General features: G+C 39.3%; 1 protein-coding gene and 1 pseudogene across 2 annotated transcripts; both read left to right on the forward strand.

Annotated features, from left to right (window-relative positions):
- Positions 1 to 4,348: 4,348 nt before the first annotated feature.
- LOC107770057 (transcription elongation factor TFIIS-like) lies at positions 4,349 to 11,150 on the forward strand. Of its 2 annotated transcripts, none has more exons than XM_016589320.2 (3): positions 4,349 to 4,639; positions 4,713 to 4,905; positions 9,990 to 11,150. In XM_016589320.2, exons 2-3 carry the CDS (start codon positions 4,741 to 4,743, stop codon positions 10,968 to 10,970), a joined length of 1,146 nt encoding a protein of 381 aa, XP_016444806.2. In that variant the 5' UTR covers positions 4,349 to 4,639; positions 4,713 to 4,740; the 3' UTR covers positions 10,971 to 11,150. The 2 variants fall into 2 exon arrangements, with proteins under 2 accessions (XP_016444806.2, XP_016444807.2); XM_016589321.2 differs by having other exon boundaries at positions 4,726 to 4,905.
- A 122-nt stretch (positions 11,151 to 11,272) lies between these two features.
- LOC142181696 (putative lipid-transfer protein DIR1) lies at positions 11,273 to 12,735 on the forward strand (annotated as a pseudogene).
- The last annotated feature ends 4,653 nt before the right edge of the window (positions 12,736 to 17,388 follow it).

The raw sequence follows: 17,388 nt of genomic DNA on the forward strand, positions 1-17,388 counted from the left end.
TGTATGTTATCAACAATCGCCTGATCCCGTCTTCCAACACCACGGAGGTGAATGGTCCTCGGGCGGCTCTGATTTGGTGCTTTATGACTAGCCACAACTTTGATGTGGCCAAGATGATTCATGAGGAGATGTTCACTCGTTGCCTGGTGAAAAGGTATGAGTTCTTTTTCCCTTCCTTAGTTACTCGACTTTGCCGGGCAGCTCAGGTGCCGAAAAATCTGGCTGTGGATGGGAGAGTGCCAAAAGATCACAAATTCCGAGCAGATAAGGTCACTACTGGGAAGGAGCCAGTAGTAGCGGGTGGTGATGATAGTGGTGAATCTGATGACTCTAAGGACGAGGAGGCTGAGTAGGAGGATGTGAGGGCCGAGTCACCGGCCCATGAGCAAATTATAGTAGCTACAACACCATCTGGGACTGCAGCACCTTCTGGGGCCGCTCGGGTTACCCGGTTCATAGCATTGGGCAGGAGGTGGCCGGACTACGTACCTAGGTCACTAACTTGGGTATACGTGCTGACGTGGTGGCTGCCTAGCAGGTGAAATCGGAGAAGAAAATATTGGGTTGGCTGAGAGCTCTAGGTCGTGCGTGCAATCTGAACCCAAATACAGTCTCTGATCAAGAGTGATCATTCAAGGAAGTTCCTTTACCCCACTGTTCTTTATTTTGTATGCCATGAGGACATGTCTTCCTTTTAAGTGTGGGGTGTGGGATACTTCAATGTATGTGTGTATATGTAACAACTTGACTGTTTGATGTTTTCTTTGTTTTTCTTGATTGTTTTTGGTGGTTTTGAGTAGTAGTCAAATTAGGTAAGTTCAAAGTAGGTAAGTTGACTTGTCCCGACGACAAATCTCTTTCAACAGAGTTCTCCAGGGTCTAAGTCGACATGAAAAAAAAATAGAAATATGTTGGACTCTTCCTGAGGACGGATCTTCTAGACAGTTTTCTTAAGGGAAGTAAATCTAAAGAAAATACCAAAAAGATTTTTTTGTTTTAGGAAGTGTAGTAACTCCTCCTTGGTTTTTCTTTGGGCCACGGTTCTTTTCCAAAGGTTTTGCTTGAACCGGGTGTAATTAGTTTTTGTTTATTTTATTTCTAGTTTTTAGTTAGTATTAATGGGCTATGAGCTGAAATAGAAAGAAAAACCCTTGGCGCTGATACATCTGAACATAATAGAAACTAGAGTGTAGCGCCTAGTCTTAGTGGTTGATTCTTGATAGAGTGCCTTAAATTGTTTGTTTGTAACTGACTTGAATACTCAAGTAAGAGTGTCTTGATAAGCCAATCTGGAGAGACTCATGTGCCATGTGTGTGTGAGTTGTACTGTATTCTATGCTCTATATTTGATGCCTAGAACTTGCCCTGTTTGTTTGCAAAGTGAAATAGTGGCTTTATTCAGTCTTAGAAGTGATATAGGCATTTCTTTGTTAAGCCAGATATATAAAGTATACACACCTAAATGCAATACATCGTAGTTAACCCCGTTGAGCCTATTAACCTGTTTCTTTAGCAACCACATTACAAACCTTACCCAATTGGTTGAACGTCCCATCTGCTTGAACACTTTTATCTCCCATGAGCACTTGAATGGTTATGAAATAGGTAAAAGCTAAAGTGTGTGGTGGTGGTTTGGTTTTTGAGTGGAACCGATGAAATAGAGAAAAGGTCCAGTTTTTGAAAAAGTAAAAGAATAAGCGCCACTTAAAAAGAAAAAGAAAAAAAAGAAAGAGAATGAGTAAATATAGAATTTGATAAGTGGTGACTTGATACAATTTCACCTAATGGAGTTGGGGTATTATAAAGAGAAGTGTGGTGGAATGTCTGATTTGACATAAGTATGGTTTTGAATGCTAATGTGATTGTATTAAAAGTGCTTAGGGAGGTTAGTCACTATATCCAAATATATCCTACCCGTCCCTTAGCCTACATTACAACCAAATGAAGTCCTAATTGATCTTAGACTAAATGGGCTCGATTAGTAGAGTAGTACACTACATGCAAGCTTATGGTGCATCTGTGTGGCATATGAATTTTCTTTCGGAGAGTGAGCGGATTTTGTCTATATAAGTTCCTAATTGTTCTTAATATTATTATTTGTGGAACTACTCTCCTGTGTGACGTGAGGGCATATGATTCACGAAGGAAAGGTAAGTCTTGACTTCTGTATAGAGTAATTTGAGTAAGTACAAATATTGCATGGCACGTTAGAGTCGACTTTTGAGGCAAAGGTCGTACACTACTCGATGCAACTTTGGTGATTTGTTCTTAGTGTGATACGTTAGGGGAAAAGCATAGTGAAGGAACCTCTATAGAGTGTGGTGGATTGCTCGAGGACTAGCAATGATTTAAGTGTGGGGTGTTGATAATAGGCTAGATTCATGTAATTTGGCGACTGTTTATGCCCCAGCTTGACGATGTTTCACTGTTCTAGGATAGTTAAATGATGATAAATTGGTTATAATTGTGAATTTCATGTTTTGCAGGAGCGAGTTGCGCTTATGAGGACTTAGGACTGTGTTTGGAGCTAAAATTGAAGCAAGAAAAGCCCCTCGGAGCTGAGTACGTTGAAAGAAGAGAGAAATGAAGAGCTGAAATGATGATCCAACTTAGCGCGGCCATTAGCGCACCCACTAGCGCGACCGCACTAACCTAGGAATTCGAGGCAGAATATTATGCCATATGCATGGTCACTAGCGCAACCACGCTAGTCCAGTTCGGAATATATAATTCAGGGATAAACTTGGAAGTTCGGGGGTAATTCCACTATAAGAGGTCTAGCTCGCCCAAAAGGACATTATCAAGGTTTTTACAGCTTAGTTAAAGGCAAGGAGAGGCAAGAGGCAAGGAGGATAATTCAACATCGAGTTCTTCCTTTATTCCTTTTGTATTTTACCATTTATGATGAGTTTTGCTATTGTTATGATGAACAAGATTATGAGTAGCTAAATATTTAGGCTAGGGTTTTGATGGAACCTGTTGAAGGATGAACTTCGTGTTATATTAATGTAGTTTGCCCGGTTTAATCTCTATTTGTTCAACTGCGTTCTTGTTGTAGTTAATTGATAGGATCCTCAATTAGATGTGCCTATTTAGTATGTATTACTCGGGAGAGAGTGCATATTTAGGTAATTGTTGAACAACACCACTCTCAAAGTATATGAGGGATCAATAACTGAAGGTTTAAAGGCGGGATTAGGGATAACGAAGCCTTGGGTGCGATCTAAAGTGAGATGTAATAAAAGTTAGCTAGCGTAACTCGGGAGAGTGCGTTTAGTAAATTGCTGTAATTACTCGGGAGAGATTTACGGTAGTAAGAGTGCTCATGATCGATAGAGATGATTAGACAATTATATGTGAAACATAACAGGAAGGGATTCCATCAATAGAGGAAATCATAACCTTAGATCCTTCTCTTATTTGCTTACAACTCAATCATAGTTAGATGCTAGTTTACTTGCTTTTATTCAGTTATAGTTAGTTAAACCATCACCAATCGTTATTCAAATATCTGGGAAGTTGATTACAAAGAATTTAGTGAGTCTAACAAAAGTAATTGGTAGGTTAATTCTCTGAGGATTCGATTCTGGGCTAAATAGTCGTATTATATTTGCAGCGACCGCTTTGTTCTTCTTACAAAGCATAGTTGGACATGATCATATTACCATAAAAAATCTAAAATATGAAGAATAAAATAGATTAGAGGAGCGTACTTTGAATGAAATTTAAGATAATAAAATTAGCATTGATAAGCTAAAGATGAAACTACTATCTTTGTGGAATACGTACCATATCAAGAAGCAAATACACAATTAAAATAGCATTCATCGTGTGCCATCAATTTTGTACGGAGCCCTTTGTATAAAACCATTGACTTCCTTTAAACACTAAGATAATTTGTGGTAGAATTCCAAAATGAATCAAACGTTTGAAGAATTCCAACAATCCCATTGCAATGGTTACTTGGAAGAGACTTCAGTTGTAAGCTCGGCGTATGATGTAGTTTAAATCGGAAAAGAATTCCAACTTTAGGTAATTTATAATTATATCTTTAAATTATATAAAAATTTAAGATTATAAAAGTCGATCAATGTTTAAGAATATTTTAATCGTTCGATATTTAAAATAAATTATTCGTGCTTTTATAATAATATAAATATAGATATAAATAAATAGATAGATTGATACGATGCACACATACACTAACACTAGTAATAATAAAAGAAGCAAATTTATTTTTGCCCCTTAAAAGAAGCTAGTATGAGTAATTGATACCCTCCGCCACGTAGAAGCAGAACTTCTAGGAAGTCACGTGGCCTTGTACCAATTATATAAATGTTTCCTATAGGTAGAAAACACATAGGACGAAGTACAGTTCCCAGTTTCAGTTTTTCAGATTTGGCAAATCGTAATTCGTAACCCTCTCTAACACTCTGGCCGATCCCGCATCATTGGATCCTGTTATCTCCTTCTCTGCCGTCCGATCACCGCACACGTGCCGCAACAACCTCGATTATCTCATTCCCCCGCCTCAAAGCGTTACATGTTTACGATGCGACCAGTCTCCCCTGCCCACATCTACGCTCTAGGGTTTCTTATGCTTTCGCCACTCTCCTAATCCTAATTCAATTTCGCATCGGTAAGCTCGATTCCTTCCTTCTGCGCATTGCTATTATATTAATTTTCTTATGTGTTTTTTTGATTGTTTTTAGTCGGTCTGTATAGTGGTGAAATAAAGAGATGGAGAAGGAGCTGATTGAGCTGTTTGATGCGGTAAAGCGAGCGGCTGATGCAGCTGCAGTTGACGGCGGTGCTGATTCTTCACCTGAGGAGAGTAGGTGCCTTGACGCTTTGAAACGGCTCAAGAAATTTCCTGTCAATTATCAAGTCCTCGTCTCCTCACAGGTACCCTAATATTTCCTCCTTTTCTTCTGTCGCCAATGTGTTAATACACACTCTCCGGCGTTTTCAGTTTTAGAATCCCCATATTTGTCTATTCAGTTTAGTCACTGTTGAAACGCTTACAGTTTGCAAAGTTTCAATCTTTTTGCAATCTATATGTACTTTTTTTGTTGGAATGCAACTCTGTACATAACAACAGTTGCTTAGTTCTTCTGATGTTGAATTTACAAGGCATCAAGTTGTATACTAATCCCTCCCTTTCAATTTATGTGACACACTTTCGTTAGGCATTTATATATTTGGAAATAATTTAACTTTAAACTTTTTATTTTACAACATTTTATCCTTAATGAGAAGCTTTTATAGTCACACAAATTGAAAGCCCCACAAAAGCTATTAAGTACTCTTAAGCTTTTAAGACCATAAATTTCAAAAGGCTTCCTTTTTTTCTTAAACTCTGTGTCTAGTCAAACTATGTCACATAAATTGAAATGGATTGAGTACTTGTTAGAGTTCATACAACAATTAGGAAACCTAAAGTAAACCTAGTCTCTGGATTTGAGAAGCTTAATAGCCCTGATTGGACTTTTCTTTGTTGTTCGCTAGAAAAATTGCCAACTGTGATGTTTAAGCATTTGTGCTGAGGATGGAGTGAGGAAGTGAGGATAGAGGATCAGTATGACTTCTTACTGATTGAATACTTTTCAGGTTCTTGAAATAATTACTATTTATGGGTTGTTTTTTTCTAATTACTAAACTTATCCTTGTGCCCTAACATTTTGCTATTGGAGCTATCTTGAAGCAACTTTGAGTATTCGTTGCGGATAGAAAAACAATATGGACTAGGGGAATGGAAACTTGGGAATTGTGCTTCTGGTAAATTATAAAAAACGGACAACACAAATAGCCCTGAGTCTAGACCCCGGAGTCATGGATAGAGAGCTTCATTTTGAACATGGTCTCTTGGAGTGGTCCAAAATAATTAAGGTATATATAAGATGTTGTGCCTTACAGATAGAACCTATCGGTCAAGGTGCACACGCTTAACAGCTTGACGGTTATACTAATAGCCTGTTTGGCCAAGCTTCTAAAATCAGCTTATTTTGAAAAGTGCATTTCAAAAAAGTACTTTTAGTTAGAAGTAGTTTGTGTTTGACTAATTAATTTGAAAAACACTTTTGGGTAGCAATTAGTGTTTGACCAAGCTTTTAAAAAGTGCTTCTAAGTGTATTTTTCTCAAAAGTGTTTTTCAAAAAAGTGCCTTTGGGAATAAGCTACTTTTTTTTTCTGCTTCTCAAAACCTGCTTTTGCCTCTACTCAGAAGCACTTTTTCCCTTCTAAATGCTTGGCGAAATACCTTAACCCTGAAAAAAACACTTTTGGCCAAATAAGTACTTTTGGCTAAAAAGAAGCTTGGTAGCGCACTAATCTTCACCGAGCCTTAAGGCTTAAGCGAGCTTTAAACGTGCCCATAACAATACTACAGTGTTTTTGAGAGCGCGAAGCGCAAAAAAGCGACAAGGGCTCGCTTCGCTTCAAAAGCGAAGCACACGCTTTATTAAAGTGAAGCGCAATTCTTAAAAAACATAATGTAAAATTATAAATAATCAAAAACTTCAATTTAAATACTTAAAAGTAGGTACTAGGTACCACCAAATCATCCACAAACCATCCACAAACCATAGGACAAGCAAAATCAGAGAAGAAGCAGAAAAAGAAGAAGCAGAAGCAAAAGAAAAAAAGATTCTGAAAAATAAGCAGAGAAGCAGATGAAGCAGCAGAAGCAGAAGAAGCAGAAGAAAAATAAGAGAGGAGAAGGAGAAAGGAGAAGAAGAAATGAAGAAGAAAGGAGAAAGAAATTACCTGGACCGGTCGACTGGAGAAGCAGTGGTCGAGCTTGAGCTTGAGAGAGAAGGGGTCAACCCTAGGCCTTTGTCAATCTTTGTTTAATTGTTTTGACGGGAGAAGCAGTGTGACTATGTAGGGGTCTATTTTGTATAATTAAAAAACAGACCCCAAGTTTTTTTTTTATAAAAAAGGGCCAGTTATCGCTTTTTGTAAAGAAGCGATCGCTTCGACGATTTCGTCGCTTCATCGCTTCGTCGCTTCAGCTAGTGAAGTGCGCGCTTTTCAAGATCGCATCGCTTTGAGCAGACTGAAGCGATACACTGTCGCTTCGCGCTTTAAGCGACGAAGCGATCGCTTTTCTAAACACTGCAATACTAAAAAACATTCTAAGTAAGGTAAATGTAGGAGAATGTTTAACTACATACATGGACGTGTCTAAAGAGTGTGTCCCATTCAATTACATTATGTAACATTGTAACATGCACGGGTAAAGTGAACACTATTTTAATCCACAAAACTAACAAAGGTTACAAGGTCAAGTTACATCATTTGTTTATCCTCAAACTCGTCCTCATCATTGTCTTTCTCCTATTTGCGAGTCAAATCTTCATGTTTAAGGGCACTATACAATGTATCTCTAAAAATCCTGAGAGCACACAGTAAAGATCCCAATTCATCAACTGATGAAGAGGAGGCACCATTTGCATCTCCAACCTACTTAGTACAAAGGATTTAGAAGAAGAGATTCTAGCAAATTTACAAGTTAAAATGTCAAATATAATGGAACTCCAATACCGCATGTGGATCAATCAATTGCGAGTTGCTTCTCAAAATGTGCAAATTACTCCAAGCACAATAATTTGAAATGGCATAATAGGACAACTAACCTTATTCAAATCGGTGTTGCTACACTTGACATTGGCCTGTTAACGATGCTCATAACTTTTCAACTAAATAATATAGTAAGACCAATGTTATTAATACAACCAGGATAGACAATTATTGAATACAAGTAGAAAAAATAATGATAATAGTACTCACAAGACATTGGTAGTAGTGCAGCTCTATTGTTTCATCTTTCTTGGTATTACCGATGATGAGTTTCATATCTCCATTATTACAAGGACAAGAGTTGACCAAAAATTGCAAAAATGTAGTGAAAAATGAAGCCAATATCATTTGTAAATCCTATGTGAAAACAGACAAAATAGGAGCCAGCTAGGCAGAAGAGGAGAAATTTCTAACATCTGGTAGCATGTCTTGTTCGTGGCAAAAGTTCTCATAGGCAACTAGTGCCACCTCTCGCTTGTCGTAGTTGCAATGGATACTATTTGGAAATCCATAAATGTTATGTTGGCATTTAATCTATTCTGAGTACAGTCCGGATTTTTTACCAACAAAGATGACATACGTTCTCATCTGATACCAATAAAAAAAATACTAATGGCGGTTGAATGCCGGATTTTGTGGTTTCTTAACGTCGTATCTACGGGTTCTTCGAAGCTAGAGGTTGAATGCAGGATTTCTTTTTTTCTTAACCTTTTTTTTGATAAGGTAAATTGTATTAATCAAAAGGGAGAAAACTCCTGTATACAAGAAGTATACCAAAAAGTAGAGAATTTACATCAGAACATGATTCTCTACAAAAGACGCCCAATCTTCTATACAAGTAGGGGCTATATGAGTGCACCAAAAAGCGATCAGAGATATAAAAATTTTCTTAAGATGTGAAAAAGGAGACTTAATCCTCTCAAAAGCTCTCCTATTTCTCTCACCCCAAACTATCCACATTAGAGCTAACGGGGCAAAATTCCACGCCTTTTGCTTTCTTCTTCTACGGAAACCGGCCCAGCTATATAACATTTCCTTTACAGTGCTTGACATCACCCATTGAACACCAAAAAGATTCAGGATTGACCTCCACAAACCCGAGGACACAGGCCAATGCAACAAAAGATGATCAACTTCTTCCCCTGAGCTTTTACACATGTAGCACCAACTAACAAGTGTAATTCCTCTCTTTCACAGATTTTCAGCAATCAAGATCATTCCCCTCGCCGCTAGCGATGCAAAAAAGCACACCTTCATGGGCGCCTTAGGAATCCAGATCGAGGAGTATGGAAAAGTGGCGTCCTCTCTCACCAACATACAGACTGTACGGTGAACAAACCATCGCCACGCAACCCCCATCTCCAAGAATCACAAGATGGCTGGGGCCTGTCTTGCCTATATAGCAGTGCCAACAAATCTTGGAGTTCCGCAATCTCCCAATCTTGCATGTTTTTTCTAAATGAGAGGTCTCATATTACCCCTTTCATGCTCCTTACGAATTTGTTGAACCATCAATTCCTTCTGGTTTGAAACTATGAAGACGTGGGGAAGGAGACCCCCAGAGTATCCTCTCCACACCACCTATGATTCCAAAAGTTGATTCTCCTTCCATTTCCATTTCCATCTCCCACCCTGTAAGTGATGTTGCCATTTAAGGTTTCCCAATTCTTCATGATGCTCCTCCACATGCCACACCCGAAATGTGCTGTGCTTGCCTTGGTCCTCCAACCCCCTCCCGTGGAATCGTACTTTTCTACTATGATCTCCCTCCATAGAGCATGCTCTTCTACCCCGAATCTCCACCGCCACCTCCCCAACAAAGCTCTGGTAAATACCCTAAGATCTTTCCTATATTATAAGAGATAATACATATTTGGAGAATGTCCATGTGTTTGAATGTGCATATTGGTAATTTTAGCATGTGCGCGTTTTGCAAATTCATTTCCACCCCGAGTGGGGTGAGTGGCTAGAGAGAAGAACCATCAGGTCTTCCTCTATGGTAGATGGGTCTGAGTTCTAACCCAGCACCCTTCCCCTCCAAAATTTCTACCCCCTTCCACCCAAAGAAAACCCAAACTTTATAAGAAGATAGCTTAAAGATATCCATTGAAAAGACATTGAAAATTTCTTTTTGTGGGGTCTTGGTTCAAAGGAAATTTCTTATTAGTGCTATTGCAAATTTCTTGTTGTCATTGTTATTGCTACTGCTGCAATTGTCTCTCTCCGCTTTCACTCTGCTTTAGGGTAAAAGACGCTTGTCATTTTTCTGAGTTCATGCTATATCACATACTGGTTGTACTACCTGTTATTGTTTCTTTGTTCTAGTTATTGTGCACTTGAAGGTGCCTATCTGCTAGTGGAGGTACATAATCCTTTTCCTGTATTTGATGGAAAGAATAATGTTTCAGGTGGGCAAACGTCTCCGGCTATTGACAAAACATCCAAGGGAGAAGATCCAGGCATTGGCTTCTGATGTAGTTAAGAACTGGAAGACCATAATTGTGAGAGAAACAATGAAAAATAAGAATGGCAATGGAGTAAACGGGGAATCTGTAAAATCTGAATGTGCTGGAGCTGATGGTGATGAAGCCAATAAATTTCAGAGTGTGAACTCGGTGAAGGTTGAAAAGGTGTCGAGGGATGAGAATGTGAAGGTTGAGAAGTCAAGCAGGTCTGTGATGTCAAAATCTGAGAGAGCAGCAAAGTCAGAAAGTTCCTTTACCGAGATACAGTCTGAGAATGTCACTGTTGTGAAGACTGAGAGTACTACTTCCAAAAGTGTAAAGATTGAGAAGACACCCAAGGATGAGAAATTGAGCTCTAACGCGGCAACTGCTGCCCCACCAAAGTTGTCTGCTCTCATTTACTGTAAGGATTCTGTGAGAGACAAAGTTCGGGAGCTCCTTGCTGAGGCTCTTTGCAAAGTCTCAGGTGAAGTTGATGATAATTTGAGGGATGTTGTGAATGCCTGTGATCCTTATAGAGTTGCAGTTCAGGTGGAAACTGCAATGTTTGACAAGTGGGGTAGATCTAATGGCGCCCAAAAGTTTAAGTATAGATCTATAATGTTCAACATTAAGGATCCAAACAACCCAGATTTTCGAAGAAAAGTCCTTCTAGGACAGTACCCACCTCGTAGTATTATCGAATTGAGCCCAGAAGATATGGCAAGTGATGAAAGGCAACAGGAGAATCAGAAGATTAAAGAAAAAGCATTATTTAATAGCCAACTTGGAGGTCCTCCAGTGGCCAGTACTGATAAGTTTAAGTGCGGTAGGTGTGGGAAAAATCAGACCACTTACTACCAGATGCAAACTCGAAGTGCTGATGAACCGATGACCACATATGTGACGTGTGTAAACTGCGATAATCGCTGGAAGTTCTGTTAAACTTGATCCCTTTCTCAACTATGATGTAGTTTCTAGGTTGTTTTTTAATTGTCTTCTTTGAAGCGGTCTCCGATATCCATGGAACGATCGCCCAAGCTATTTTATTGTATGGGATATTATGACATCTGAACACTGTGTTTTTCTTTTCTGAGTTAGCCCTGTAGCCCAATTTTGTTACCAGTCGTTATTTGTCTATTTGTGATTCAACTTTCAGCTCTATGCTTGATCTAAAAGTTTTACTGTGGAGGGGGACTAAAGTTGAATGCCTAGTTTTTTTGTTGAATCATTTGGCAACATGAGGTGGCGTGGTTGTCTACTATGGTATGCGATTCCGCTATACAAACAGAATTTTCAAGTCCTGATCTCTCATGCTCCTGACCAAAATTCTAGGGGAGTCAACTTCTCAAAGCATTCCTCTCTTTTACATTTGGTATTTCCTTCTTCACCATAGAAATTTACCAGTAATTTCCGATTCATGGACATTTCATCTTTCATAGGTTTTGTGAACTGCAGGGAAGATGAGATCATGGTTATAACAGCTGCATTCTTCCGTGGTGTACGATACATTTGCATGAGTTTATAGATTGGAGCGCAAGATACAGTTCTCTTATTCATGTGCAATTACGCTAGTTTTGCAATGATTTTCTGATAGCTGGGCAAGGTACAATTCTCTTTTTCAAGTAAACTTGACACAGGTACCACTTGAAAACGAGTGAACAGTGAAGGAAAACTTACGAACAGTATCACATACTTCTGGATTCATCAATGGTCAATGCAGTGATAATGAGAAGCCACGGTAACAAGGAACTGCCACTTGACGGCTCAAAAACCAGTGTCCTTGACACCACGGTTTTGCCAGAAAGTAACGCCTAGTGACTGTCACTGGTTTCCTGTTGTTACACCACCCAGGCTTATATCCAATAATTTGCACACTTAAACCCTTGATTTCATGCTATTTACCTACATATTACACAAATCGAAAGTAATTCAGAAAAAAACAGAGATGGACCATTACTTGGCCAAAAAGATGTGTGGCTTAGGCTCTGGTTGCCATTATGTTGAGCAGTAGTAGTAGTAGTATAGAGGTGTAGCGGCCTCAAGAAATATGTAAAATGACAGGGGAAGGTTTAATGGCATGCAAACCATTAGTGGCACCGCCAAATCTGCAGGCACCCAACAGCCGAATGCTTCTTTGCACTGGCCAATGCAGACATTATAAGGGCTACCTTTGCTCTTACAAGAATTACCAGTGGTTGCCTTCCCTGGGGAATGATCCATAACTAGCCATGCAGCTGCCTAAGAAGTGCGAAATCCCTCATCCTTCCTAAATACAGCCATCCACAAACTGTTCATTGTTTTGAGCTTTGGTTTTCACTTTTCAGAGTGTCCTGCATTTCTCTAGGGAAGGAAAGTATTCAAGTGATACTGGAGAATTCCATCCTTGAGAGGGAATAAGAAGAAGCTTCCCTGGGCAAGTTTGCTAATTCTTTTATTTGCAGTTTGAAATCTGTATGGAGCCTGAACTTGCATTTTTGTAGAAGTAGTATAACCCCAACATTCAAGACCAATCATATAAAAACCCAAACTCGCAAAAGAAAAAAGCTTGAGATTTAGGACTCAATACTCTTAATAAAGATGTATTTATTTATCAAAGGGAAGATGGGTTATCACTCATCCTAAACCCTAAAACTGCATAAACAGCTCCTACATTATAATTCATGTATAGGGAATATTATGTTGTGAATAATACATGAAATGTATATTATGTATGGATTGGTTACTTTTAAATATTTTTCTTTTTAACTATTTTGTCTATGTATTGCTATAAGGGGAGAGGAGAGATCAGAGAGATGACAGGAATAAAGACTAATTGCAACAGGGGCAACGTAACATAAGCAGCTCATGTTAATTATTATTAATATAAGGCAGTAATATTGATGGTATCATACACGATTTTGCAAAATTATCCTTTAGCCAACCACAATTCCAATATTTTTGCACATTTGATTTCCCCTCCTCCTTTACAAAGAGTCAAGAATCAGAGACCACTAGTAGTAGTAGCTTCTCTTTCCTTGAGAGCCTGGAAAACTCGAGAACTTTTATCAAAAATCTGAGCTCTCCTGTTGTAATCCATTGGTTCTTTTCCTTCGTCTTCTCCCATAATCGCTTCTCTTTCCAAACACTCCAACAACTCTACCATTCCGCCTTCTCCTTTACACTTATCCGTCAATCTGCTCAACTCTTGATCTTCAATACCCATCCCCTCCTCTAACTTTCTTTCTATTTCCCAAACTGAACCCCATTTTCCTTTTGCACACTTCAACTTCAACTTCCAACTTATGCTTTTATTAACATAACTGCATGGAAATTGGAGGGTTGAAGGATGAGTAGCAGAAATCATGGAAATGGGTGTCTGATAATGAGGTGACAAAGAAAAATAATTGAGAGTCTTAACGTGAGGGAGAAAACACAACTCCATAGCCGTCAAACAAAGATATGATTTTTTTTCTTCTTGGAGATCGAATTTCGTGGGGGTATCAATCAAAAAGCTGCATTTTCTTGAGATTGCCGAGAAAGGGATGAATAGGGTTCTTTGCTTATATATTATAGCTGGAGGAGTAAATGGGTTGGTGCCACGTGTAAGATTTACTGACAATGCCACGTGGAAGGAGGATATGCTGGTCATATCTGAAAGCGGCACGAGCCTCAAAACAGCAGTCTTTTGCAGGCACGTGGCTTTTTAATGTGCAAATTGGCTTTCCTCTGAAATAGGCATGGGCAACATTTTATTCTTCATCTTTGGGATAGACTTAATTTTACCTTTAAATATAGTTCGGAGCACTTTATATCCTCTAAGTTTGTAAAACTTGAACATAATTAGCCCAAGTAACGGAAAACATCCATGTCCATTTGAAACTAACGGCGAAACATGAAAAAACCATCCACCCCTAGAAGAGAAAAAAGCAAAAATCAGAATGACCACATACTGATATCAAAAGCGAGGAAGCTCACATAATAATTACCTATATGTAGCAATCACTAATATAAGGCTATGGAGAAAAATGTGTTGAGATCTATAGGCTTTAATAGGTGAATAAAGTTTATGAAAAAGTCTAGGGAAATATTTCATAGCTATTCCCTTACAAAATGGGTTTGGATTCACGATTTTCTTTTTAAGAATTAGGCTGGCCTAAAGACCATTAGCGTATAGAGGTAAAACTAATGGTAAAAATAAATTTTTGATGGAAAGTATACAAAATATTTAATTTTTAAAAAAGTTTAATATATTTTATATATATTCATAATTTTGAATATAATTTGTCGATCTGATTCGATTTTTTCTTTGGCTTGTTTTTTATAAAATCAAACCAAATAAAATATTGTGAGTTTTTTAAAATTCAAAATCAACCAAAACCAAACCCAGAAAAATTATTTAGCTAGTCCCAATCGAGTTTCGGTTTTGGTCAATTTTTAACCAAACCGTGAACACCACCATTATATATAGTTGAATTTCCCAAGTAGAGGTTGTTTGACCAAAATGTGTTAAGCTCTTTGTTAAACCAATTAATGATAAAGCAGAGGATGAATCTTAGTTACACATAATAAATTCTAGATCTAATATTGAAGGATATCAACCGTACGGGTAACATTTAAGGATGGTGAATATCAGATATGAGCTCAGTGATTACCAATGAATGCTATAATAATAAGAACATGCAATAAATGTAGGCAATGACAATAAATGTAGGTAATGACAATAAATGTAATAAGAGAAAATTTATCACCCAAATATTATGTGACTTGGATGAATCTTCTGCCTGACAACAATGTGGAAGGATGGGAAGTGAAGATGGATAATGAATCCTCGGATCGAGGAAATTAAGAGTGAATAATATATGTTGAGTCAAGTAGTCAGTGAACAAGACAATAGTTGTATATTCCTCTTTGTCAACTCTTTACAAAGTGCTCTTATCATAAAAAGTGAAGATCCCTTTTTGTTCTCCATATCTTCCTATTTATAAGGGATTTTCCCAAGAAACCCTAAAAAATACAATATAAGGGATATCCAAAGGAATATTCCTAGTGTCCATTTCTAAGCCTATCCTACCGTAACTTCTTTACTCCAGCTGCTCGTCCTCGACAATGATCCTTCTGAGGACGACTCCTCGCCATAATGCCGTGATCGACTCCGTCCTTGACATGATCTATCTACAATTATTAAGTCGCCAAATTTTGACCAATAAAGTTAGTCCCCCGCATGTTGAGGTCGTGATCTTGCATGCCCTCGAGAAGCGGACCTGATCTGCATCCGCTTAGAAGAAATTTGGTCGTGTTTACTAAGTCGAAACGGCCGAGGTCGAAAAAATAGTGTGGCCAGCGAGGCCGCGATTGGTGTGGCTGACATCATAACCACATGCGTCATAATTATGCATCTTCCTGAGGTAGCGTCAATGCTTCTGTCGTTTCGATTCTGGCACCATTGTCAGTTTGTTGCTTCGATTTTAGTGCCAGCCATCCCTATAAATAGATTGGGGGGGGGGCTTTATTTTTGAAAATTTTCACTATTTCTTATTTCGCTAATGGATTGTTCCCCTTTGATCTTCTTCTCCGATCTCCACTTTCAATTTCTCGAAGTCTCTTCAATTTTGATCTCTAACTTCTTACCCAGTCAATAACCTCTTCAGATTTTGTTGCATACGTTTTGTAACGGAAACATGTTTGACTTTCTTCATATTCACGACGACGTTTCTGATGCCACTCCATTATCGGTGGCGCTTCCTTCCGGCGGTGAGGAATTCATGGCTAAAGAGGAAGAAAACTTCCCCACCGCAGAAGAGATAGTCCCCAAGAACCCTTTGGTTAGAAATGATTTTCCAAAGGAACCCGCTCTCGCTCTTGCTCAGAAGCTCTCTAAGACGGGATCGCCTCACATAGCCGACCTCTGGTCTAAATATCGCATTCCTCCTCATGTCAAAATTGTTCCAGCCAGAAGTGACATCATAGAGGTTCATCGACCCAGATATTGTGCTTTCTACGTCTATCCATTCATAATTGGTTATTCTCTCCCTCTCCTCTCATTAGTGGAGGAGTTTTGCCGATTTTATAATGTCTACCCGACGCAACTCTCACTTTATTTGTATAAGGTTTTCCTGCCTGCTGCACCTATTTTCACCTAGATTTTATAGAGGTACTTTGATACACTTACGACATCGTAGGACCAGAGGATTGGTGACCGGGATGGATGACAAGACAAATAGGCGATTTTGGCAGAAGTACTTCTTCATCAAGACCGAACACCTGGTGGCGGACCCAACTGGATTTCCCGAGCAATGGAACTATAATCGTAAGTATCCTACCGTACGCTCGTTATTTTCTTTCATTCTCTCATTTTCGGCTCACTCGCGACCCTCTTTGTATTTTAGCTGAGAGGCGTTCACCTTCTCCCGTCTTCGATATTGAAGATTGGGTGGCTCACGTGTTACCCCATACCTTGAGAATTCATGATTGGGCGCCCTTCCACAATCGTTTTGGAGCCAATATCCCATCCAGTAAGTGTCATTCCTTCAGTTTGTTATTATTTACCATTGTTCTTTGATGCGACCTCCCTTTAGTGCTAGGTCGACGAATTTCCAAGAAGAAGGCTCTGATGCCCGCATTTCGCCAAGCTGTCGCATCGGCTGGAATGCAATTTGCCTTAGCTGAGTCCTCTCGGAAAAGTCGGACTTAAGTTCCGCCGATGAGGGACTCCGCCCCTTAAGCCGTTGTCGTGCGAGATGAGATCTCTTCCCAGCCAGTCTATCATCTTGTATATGATCCGTCTGATGGCGAAGAGTCACCGTCGAGGAAAAGGCGAAGGGTGGAAAACGGGAAGGCCGTTGTTGTTGATGTTGAGCCAGAAAAATTCATCGCTTTGGAGGCGGAATCTGTGCTTATGCCAAACGTAGAGACCGTTTCCAAGGCGGGTGCCGTTATAGAGAGGAGACCCTCTAGAGTTGAGGAGGTTCGTGGTAGTAGAGAGCTTTTATGGGCAGCAGGAGGTGGTGCATCATCGGTGACCGAGGGGGATAGAGCGGTCCCTACGAGAAACGACGACTCAGGCTCGGATATCGACCCTGAGGAGGTACGGGCCTTCCTAGAGAGGGACACCCGTGTGGAGATAAGGATGAAGGGTCCTAACCAGAACATAGTCATTCCTGTGGACTACGACCTTTTGGCCAACTCAGAATGGGAGATGCCTACTTTTGCTACCTTGTGCTCGGCTTCTGAGAACACGGCACTACAGGCAGTGAATGATGCGGATCTATCGTTGGGTATATCCGGCATGGCTCTGCAAGTAAGTGCTTTACAATTTTTGTGTTATGATTTGTTTTGTATGTGTAATTCGTCCACACTAAGTCCTCTCTTTTTTCTTGTCAGA

Source organism: Nicotiana tabacum, chromosome 6 (assembly GCF_000715075.1).
Source record: "Nicotiana tabacum cultivar K326 chromosome 6, ASM71507v2, whole genome shotgun sequence".
Classification (NCBI taxonomy): domain Eukaryota; kingdom Viridiplantae; phylum Streptophyta; class Magnoliopsida; order Solanales; family Solanaceae; genus Nicotiana; species Nicotiana tabacum.

Excerpts from the sequence above, each read along its gene's own strand:
- LOC107770057 (XM_016589320.2), top strand. The coding sequence starts at position 4,741 with ATGGAGAAGGAGCTGATTGAGCTGTTTGATGCGGTAAAGCGAGCGGCT. Across the intron at positions 4,906-9,989 it reads AAGTCCTCGTCTCCTCACAG|GTGGGCAAACGTCTCCGGCT; the intron begins GTACCCTAATAT and ends ATAATGTTTCAG.